General features: G+C 41.2%; 1 protein-coding gene across 1 annotated transcript; it reads left to right on the top strand.

Annotated features, from left to right (window-relative positions):
* Nucleotides 1–1,360: 1,360 nt before the first annotated feature.
* On the top strand, nt 1,361–9,036 carry SRD5A3 (steroid 5 alpha-reductase 3). Its single transcript, XM_053402710.1, has 5 exons — nt 1,361–1,593; nt 3,021–3,172; nt 5,093–5,287; nt 6,587–6,709; nt 6,924–9,036. Exons 1-5 carry the CDS (start codon nt 1,394–1,396, stop codon nt 7,181–7,183), a joined length of 930 nt encoding a protein of 309 aa, XP_053258685.1. The 5' UTR covers nt 1,361–1,393; the 3' UTR covers nt 7,184–9,036.
* The last annotated feature ends 354 nt before the right edge of the window (nt 9,037–9,390 follow it).

Here is a 9,390-nt window from a genome sequence, read left to right as displayed (position 1 = left end):
TGTGGGGCTTTCCCTTGTGCTTGATCTGGAAGCTGCAGCTAATGCAGAATCACAGTGGCTGAGACAGAACACCCTTTCAGCACAGTGGCTGAGACCCTTTCAGCACAGGACACTGGCTGTCAATTCGTTATGGGACCACGTTCAAGGTTACTATTGGTACATAAAATCTTTTACAGTGGTACCTCTGGATACGAACGGGATCTGTTCCGGAGCCCCGTTCGCATCTAGAAGCAAACGTAACTAGTGACGGCACGTCTGCGCATGCACGCGTCACTTTTCACCGCTTCTGCGCATGATGTCATTTTGAGCACCTGCGCATGCGCAAGCGGCAATGCCCGGAAGTAACGTGCTCCGTTACTTCCGGGTTGCCACAGAGTGCAACTCAAATGCGCTCAACCCGAAGCGCATTCAACCCAAGGTATGACTGTAGCAGCTTGGAATCCATTTAACATGTGGGATCACACGCCTTACCGCAGAGTACAGAAAGTAGGATTGGAGAGTAGTCTGCTTGACCACTTCAGTCTGTGGAACTGGCACACAATACTTGTTCTACGCTTTAAAAAAAAAGGTTGTTTTTGTTTGTTTGCTTTAGCGTGGCGCCACCTACACTTTCGAACTCCCTGCCTGTTAACACCAGCAGTTGCCTTCCCTGTATTCTTTCTGGCAGCTGCTGAAATCGTTTTCCTCTGGGCAAGCCTAATAATAATAATATATTTATACCCGCCCATCTGGCTGGGATTCCCCAGCTACTGTGCGCGGCTATGCAGAAACTCCAACACATTTCAATCTCTTGTTAGTTGATGCTGATTTTAAACGTTGATTTAATTTATAATGTTGATCCTTCTTGTAAACCAGGTAAGAGGTGAGGTCTGATTAAATAAATAAAATAAGGATGGAGGTCACCTTCCCGGCTCTCTTTGTAAGTTGTTGGTTGTTTTTTCCTTCCTCGGGTTGAAATATTTTAAAAAATAAGCAGACTGTAATGAAGACAGAACATCCTGCTCTCACTGGGAGTACAAACACTCAAAATACGGGAAACAGCTTAAGTCGCTCTTCACTTTTACTTATCTCTATGAGCTGAGCGGCCGGAACCTTACGCGCTGTAAGTGACAAATGGGAACGCCAATTAAAAGCCGAACGGCGAAACAAATAGCGAATGTAAAGCTTTTAGAGGCGGGCCCAATGGATGATTTGGCAGTTGTGTAGTCTTTGAGGTGACGAACACCCCTCATGTCTATTGGCTGGCGGAGGGGCAATAGCTGATTGGTGTCCGTCCTTTAAAAAAAACAAAAACCCGCACCATGTGACGGGGGGAACAAATAAGGAAGTGTGAGGGTTTTTTAAAACAACAAGAGGGCCGGTTGGCTTTTGCGGCTGCGCAGTTGCTGGAGCGATGGCTGGGCTGTGGCTGGTGCTGGCCGCCAGTTTCCTGGCGGCGCTGCTGGCTCTGCGGCTGCCTCGGCTGAAGCCCCGTCCCGGGCGCCCCTCGCTCAGCCTGGCGGCGGTCTTCCAGGATCTCCTCCGCTACGGCAAGACCAAGAGCGGCTGCCAGCCGCGCCCGCCCCAGCTGCAGGTCTTCGACGTGCCCAAGAGGTGACCGAAGCGACCCTATGAATCGGGGGTCAATGCAGTGTTCCTGGGCATGTGCAGAGTGCCTGATGAGACGCATGGCATTGTAGAGCTGGAAGGGAACCCGAGGCCCATCTAGTCCGGCCCCCTTGCAATTCCGGAGCAGGGTGGATTTGATTTACATCAAACCGATTTAAACCACTAGTCAGTGAGGAAGTCACTTAACAATATTACTAAGATTGGATTAAGTACAATTAAGATGTATGTATGTATGTATGTTTGTTGAAAAAATTTGGAAAATCAATAAAAAATAAATTGAAAAATAAATAAATAAATAAAGCACTAGTTAGTAAGACTTGATTTAAATCTTTTTTTTTAACAGAATGACTCGTTTTTTCCCTGGTATAATCTTAATGTTTACAACCAGATGAAGGTTTCGTTTTTGGAATAATAAATTTTCAGAGTAGTTTTTAGTTATATCAAAAATTACTGATTTGGTTATACTATTAGAGATGCATAGACAGATAATTATTAAATGATGGGGTTTAATGAGTTAACTGTTTATATTTGGACAACTTTTCTGCTGTACTTTATTGGAAGGAGAAAAAAAATCATTTCCTTAATAACAATTTAAACAATTTATTTAACTAAAACAATAACATTATAGCATATGCATCCATGTTTGTTAACTGATGTGCATAAACATTTTTTTAAAAAAATACCTTAGTCTGAGTTTTAGCACACATGAAAAACTTAAACCAAATCCTTATTTCCTGATGAATAGCTTTTGGACTATCTTTAGAAAGATTTTTCCTCCAAAAGCATTTTATTTTAAATATCCAATTTAAATTTTAAAAAATCCATATTAATATTTTTTTTAAATCCATTTTTTAAAAATAATAATTTTGAAATCATTTATTTTTATCCACCCTGTTCCTGAGTAAGATGCATACGGTCGCAGCCCATACAGTATGTTTTAGAAAAACTGAACAAAATCGTAATTGTAATTTCTTATTCAGGCAAAATAAATGGGGGGGGGGGGAAATACCCAAGACATCATTCCAAGCAATGTGGGTGAACTTAAAATTATGTTTTGAGTCTGCTGTTCTAGAAATAGTCATTCAATTCAGTATATGGTCTTGCCAGTCTCATTCTCCCTGAAATTAAGGCATGAACTAAAACATTAATTCTAGGCTGGGTGGGTGCCATGGCTTCCTATTGTTAAATAGGCAAAGCCAATAAACATGACAAAAAGGGTTTTTGAAAGTTGCTACTTGAGATGGTAATGAACATATTACTTTGGCAGTTCAGTGAAGGAAGGAAGGGAGTGTTAGGGAAAATATTTTTGTGAGTCGACCATGGCAAATGAAGGAAAGGCAACAGAAGGTTAGAATATAGGGAATGTGGTTGTATGGAATAAAATAGCAAACTGTCAGTGCTTCCTTCTACAGGTGGTTCTACCACTTCTATGTTGTGTCGGTGATCTGGAATGGTTCCGTGCTGCTGCTGCTTCTCCAAAGCCACCTTCTGTCAAGGCCCTTCCCTATTTGGCTTCAGGACTTCCTCAGCATTCTTGACGGCGTATCGCAGGACCAAGATGGAGGTGTGTCGACTCCTGAGAATGTTATTTATTTATTAAATGTGTATAGCGACCTTCATCCAAAGATCGCAGGCCGGTTCACAACCTAAAAAGACAAAATGAGACCACAGACTACATTAAAATAAAAAAACAAAGCAGTAACCCCCCCCCCACACACACACACAAAAACACATTTCAAAGGCCATAGAATATTTAATCAGCCAAAGGCCTGGTTATAGAGAAACATTCTTGGCTGGTTCCTAAAGATATGAAATGAAGGTGCTGGACGAGCTTCCCTGGTGAGAACATTCCACAAGCAGGGAGCCATTGAAGAACAGGCCCATTCTCGTTTTGCCACCCTTCAGTCCTTCGTGGAGGGGGGTGGCATATGAAGAAGGGCCCCAGACGATGATTGCAGGGTCCAGATCAGTTCATATGGGGAGAGGCAGTTGCTTCTTAGTCGGTGGTATCGAAAGCCACCCAGAGGTTGAGGAGAATTAACAGGGTCACAGTTCCCCAGACTCCCTCCTAACAGAGGCGGCCAAAACTGTTTCTGTTTCAAAACATCCTGAGACACCCGAGAATCATATGAACTGTTGCTTGTCATGGAAAAATAAACCCTCTGTGTTCTCCTTGTGGGATCCTTTCCTCAGGGATCTATCTGCTCCACTTAAACAGTGTCTTAAAACTCAAAACTATTTCCTCTGAACATGTGTATCAGTAAAAGGTAAAGGCACCCCTGACCATTAGGTCCAGTCGTGGCCAACTCTGGGGTTGCAGCGCTCATGTCGCTTTATTGGCCAAGGGAGCCGGTGTACAGCTTCCGGGTCATGTGGCCAGCATGACTAAGCCGCTTCTGGCGAACCAGAGCAGTGCACGGAAACGCCATTTACCTTCCCGCTGGAGCGGTACCTATTTATCTACTTGCACTTTGACGTGATTTTTAACTGCTAGGTTGACAGGAGCAGGGGCCGAGCAACGGGAGCTCACCCTGTCGCAGGGATTCGAACCGCAGACCTTCTGATCAGCAAGCCCTAGGCTCTGTGGTTTAAACCCACAATGCCACCCGTGTCCCATGTATGTCAGTGCACGTTACAGTTTTTTAACATATCTTCACAGTTGCACCACTGGCAGTAGAACGACTTCCTTTACTTCCCCCTATCATTTAGAGATGCAAGTTTCCCTTGAGCACACATTTCAAGGTTTGGGTTCTCCTGAAAGTGTACCACTTGAGAATGCAGGTGGAGCATTTTTTTGTTTGAATCCTCCTTCATGTAAAAGAGAAACTCCTTGCATGTCTGAGAAATGGCTAGGGTGGGACCCTGAGAGCCAGCATGGTGTAGTGGTTAAGAGTAGTGGAGTCATAATCTGGTGAACTGGGTTCGCTTCCCCACTCGTCCACATGCAGCTGCTGGGTGACCTTGGGCTAGTCACACTTCTCTGAAGTGTCTTAGCCTCACCTCACAGAATGTTTGTTGTGGGGGAGGGAGGGAAAGGAGATTGTTAGCAGCTTTGAGACTCCTTAGGGTAGTGATAAAGCAGGATATCAAATCCAGACTACTACCTTGTATCAGACACAATAGCTTTTCACACACAAGGAATTCACCACTTAGATCATTCAGATGAGCAGCCTTGAATCTCATAGTAGGTGGATGTTTTGCAATTATGATGAAATACATTATTTGCTGCCCTGATGAGATGACTCAGATTATTCATAAAGTAAATGAACAGTTTTGAAAGTGCCCGATGCAATAATGGTTCTACCGATATTACTAAGTTCTTGGAATTCTGCATGCAAACATAATGCAATGTGTCTGAGTTCTTGTTTTTGCAAGCATTTACTTTCTCTTTTCATCCTGCTGTTTGTCTGCCTTTTAATGAGAATCTGACATGTCTGGTGAAAAGAGCAGTTGTTTTACACCGTAACCTGTGTTGGATTTCTAGGTGGTGAGTCCCTGTCTGTTTTCCTGGTTTGCCTCTTTGTCTGGTTAAACAGCTGTAGACGGCTAAAAGAGTGTCTTCACATCAGCGTGTTCTCAGGAGTTGTCATCCATATTGTACAGTACTGCTTCGGACTCTGTTACTATGTTCTGCTGGGCTTAACTTTGTTATGCCAAGTGCCAACCAGTGTCCGGGAAGGTAAGTATCTTATTCAGCATCAGCCATGGGAGTAGATTAGGCTGAAGCCTGGTAAACACACAGCAAAATGGAACGTAAGAGTATAGAAAGCTATCAACTTATAAGGATTTTTAAAACCCCCCTTTTTTTCAAACGAAAACAAATCCAGAGTAGCAGACTACTCCTAACATCACATCCTTTATCTGGTTTGCGGACATCTTACTCTGAGATACATTGGGATGTAGCTTGCCATTGAAAAACCACCCCAAAAGTATTTTTATTCAGTTTTTTTAATATAGGTCTAGATTAGAGATAAGTATCTTTTCACCTTAAAATTTGAGGTGTCCATTTCTTTTAGTTCCCAAATATTAGCAATGCAGAGACTTGTTCAATGTAGGAAGCCACAGGTCAAACATAATCACAAGGATAATAAAGAATGCATTTACTAGGGCCAGCTTCTGTTCACAAATCAGTATGTGAGCGTTTAGTTTACGCAGAACTCTTTTGCAGATTGGATTGAAATAGTTACTGAAGTAGAACTCTGTGGCACATTCTTGCATGTAGTTTTGTGCAAATTTATGCCATAAGTGTTTTTATAAATATTTGTTTCCCTTATTGTAGACCAAGGTAAAATGCCTTTAGCTCTTTTGGGGGGGGGGGGGCGGGAATTAAATCAAACAAGAATCGGGAGCAGGCAGGGACAGAGAGATTTCTGTTGCCTGTGTGAGTTCTGGGATAGTACATACTGCAGAGCTGGGATTTTAAACTAGTTCCTGTTGATGAATCACAGAAGTACACCATATTAAATTTGCTGTAAGTGTCTATAAGTTGTTGCTTTATTAAATTCATTTGCTTTTATGAAAAATTCCCCCATTAGTTATCAGATCTACAGAAATATGCCATAATTTAAGAATTTATTTCACTTCTGTGCAATGTTCCTTTAAGTCAGTGTTGGGAAACCAATTGGACTACAGCTTCCATCATGTCTGACCATTGGCCATGATGACTGGACCTGGTGGAAATATCTGGAGGGTCACAGGTTCCTCATTCCTGCTTTATGTGTTGATTTGCCAGCTCTCCTAGCTCAAACACTACTTAATTTTTTGCCTCTTATGTTAGTAGGGGATATCATAAAAACTATAAGCATGACTTTATGCCGGATCTTTAGAATAAGGACTGTAGAGAAGAATTTGAGACTCCTGTATCTTGAACATGGTATTAAGAGTGTCATCCAGGAGAAACGCCTGAGCTAGCTGCTAGAAGAAATATAGATTCTGATTCTTTTAGCATCTAAACATACCCTCTTTCTGCATAATTCAGGGAAAGATCACAGACTGACTGTCTGCTGGTACCACGTCCTTGGAGTCCTGATGTTCATTTGGGCCTCTGTTCATCAACATAGATGTCATGTGATTCTAGCTAATCTTAGAAAAAATAAATCAGGTAAGATATTTTGCTGTTTGTTCTAGTCTAGCTTTTGCTCCTCCAGGTAAAAAACGTTACAATACCTTGCACATCCATAATCTTGCAAATATTGTTGCTTTCCCCACAACACTAATACCCACAAATTAGATCAGTGCTGGTGAAAATGGGATGTATTTCAACATTATTCCTCAGCTAGACAAGGCTAACACCTGTTTACTTTTTGCTATTTCAGGTAAAGTACTAAATTTGGACCACAGTATTCCTTTCGGTGACTGGTTTGAGTTTGTGTCCTGTCCGCATTACTTTGCCGAACTTCTAATATACCTGTCGATGGCCGTCATGTTTGGGTTTAACAATTTAACGTGGTGGCTAGTTGTGACTTATGTGTTCTTTAGCCAGGCAGTGAGTGCCGTTTTGTGCCATGAATATTACCTGAGCAACTTCAAACACTATCCAAAGTGTCGGAAAGCCTATGTACCCTTTCTTTTTTAGGCTGTTCATCTTAACTTGGGGGAATGGAAATCTTTTTCTAGGTGTCAAGAGGCTGTTATAAGCAGAAGATTTGACTAAAACTGAATTGATGCAGATCGGTCTGAAATCCTTTTACCAATTAGTTTTTAGAATGAACTGCTGTGGTATATGGAAACAATCAGTTTATGAATACTCAAAAGGAAGTATCATTGAGTTCAAAGTGGCTTACTTTAAGGTAAGCCCATTGAACACAGCAGAACTTACTTCTGAGTATGCTAAGATCATACTGTGAACAAACAGATTCTGTGTGTGTCCATCTCCCCCACCAAATACTCAAACCTGAAGCCATATTTGTTATATATGGCCTTATTGAGAAGGAATTATTTACATAGTAAGAGTGAAGGCGGTACTATTGAACATGTATTTATTTTTCTGCACTCGTTCTGTGCAGCAAGCAGAACTGAAAGAAACTGCTGCACCTTCAGTCCGATTCACATATTCATGCACATCATTTGAATAATGAAATGATGAAAAATCATTTGAATGGCCGCTGCGTATGTGAATGGACTCTTTTGAACCACATTGCTAATAGTTACTTGGAACAATTACCACGCATGTGTAAATTGGCTGTTCTCCTTTCTACACTTGAAAATTATACTACCTTTCATTTTGAGTTTGAATATTTAGAAGCAGAAATCTCGACTGCAGCTTCTTCTATAAAGCTTGAAGGCAAGGCGCAACCTAGAAAATTAAATAACTCTGTTGCTGCCATTCCTTTATAAGAAAATTGTATGTGAGAACTGCTCCCTGTAGTACAGAGAATAACATTGTCGTGTTTCTCACAAACTCCTATGTTTAAATGGAGACTTTGCACTGTGTGAACCATTCTAGATAAGCGCATAGCTGTTCAGAACAATGCAAATATAGAAAATGTAGTTGCACGTCATGGTTTCGATCCAAAACTAAGGAGACCACAGCCATGTGATGCAACAGTTTTTGGGGTCAGGCTTCCTGCCCCAATGCAACTTTGCAAGTTACAGCGCTAGAAGATCATTGCAGGCCCATGACCATGCACAGTTATTTCCTAAAAATGTAAGGATTAGAAATTCTGAATTTTAAAAAAAGGAAGCTGGTGGGGGAGAATATGTTATGCTTTCAGCAACCTGTTCATGTTTGAGAAGCTACGTAACTGCATTGACATTTCATAAAATAAGCCTTCCCAATAGCCTCACATACGTATTTCCTCCAACCAAACAAAATATGGTTCTGGGTAGCTCAGTTCATGTGCTCTACCTCACTCCAGCTACACTGTTTGTCTTTTTCAGCTCACAGTGAAGTGGGTCTCCTTGCACAAGGGTCTGGAAACCCCTGGTAATGGTTTTGAAAAAATGCTTTTGGAAATCCAGGTGTCCCATCAATGCTCTCCTAAGTACTGTTAATCTGAACAACATGTGCTCTACCCCCGTCATCACACACACACTCTCTCTCACTCTCTCACTGTTGGAAGATGTGATGTTGGTTAACCCTGTTAATGTCTTTCACACCAGAGTAGTTGAACATATAGTACTACTGTACTATCATCTATTTTATTATTTATTTTCATATGAATGCATGGGAGCAAAGGCTTAAAGATTTTCTTCATAATGTAACAAGCCCAAGAAAGCTAGGGAAAGACATTTGGTTCTCACAGACTTTTCTTAGGATCAAATTTTGTCTGGTACAGCAATGACTTACGTTTTTATAAAACTATTTAAAATAGATGGTGTATATTTTATACTATTTTATCCATCTGTTGTATGTAGAATACCCAATGTAATATTTACATATTTAATAAAAGCCTGAACCACTGGTCTGCTTTGAAAGAAGCAAATTAATACTGTCCTGCTTATTTTCTTCAACCACAATAGAATAACGTGGCAGAGTAAAGTACTTAATGAAGTATTTTTTTTAAAAAAAAAACCACATATATACAGAGAGTACCCAGAATGGTGGGGAAAAGAAAGTGCTGTTAAGAAAAGCTGGATGCTGCAACATGTAGCAGCATTACTTATATAAAAATTTGCATATAATTGCACAATTCAATCTTGGTTTGTTATATATGAGGAAGAGCAAAGTGTTACACAGGCCACTGAAGCCCTGCCTTTTGATGCCTAGCAGTCCTGATGGGTGTGGGCTTCTACCCCACTCCTTGCCATTCTTGCTATTTTATTAGGCCCACAGAATTTCTA

Source organism: Podarcis raffonei, chromosome 9, assembly GCF_027172205.1.
Source record: "Podarcis raffonei isolate rPodRaf1 chromosome 9, rPodRaf1.pri, whole genome shotgun sequence".
NCBI lineage: Eukaryota > Metazoa > Chordata > Lepidosauria > Squamata > Lacertidae > Podarcis > Podarcis raffonei.
This window is presented reverse-complemented; position numbering and strand designations above follow the sequence as displayed.

Excerpts from the sequence above, each read along its gene's own strand:
- SRD5A3 (XM_053402710.1), top strand. The coding sequence starts at position 1,394 with ATGGCTGGGCTGTGGCTGGTGCTGGCCGCCAGTTTCCTGGCGGCGCTG. Across the intron at positions 1,594-3,020 it reads GTCTTCGACGTGCCCAAGAG|GTGGTTCTACCACTTCTATG; the intron begins GTGACCGAAGCG and ends TTCCTTCTACAG. Across the intron at positions 5,288-6,586 it reads GCCAACCAGTGTCCGGGAAG|GGAAAGATCACAGACTGACT; the intron begins GTAAGTATCTTA and ends TGCATAATTCAG.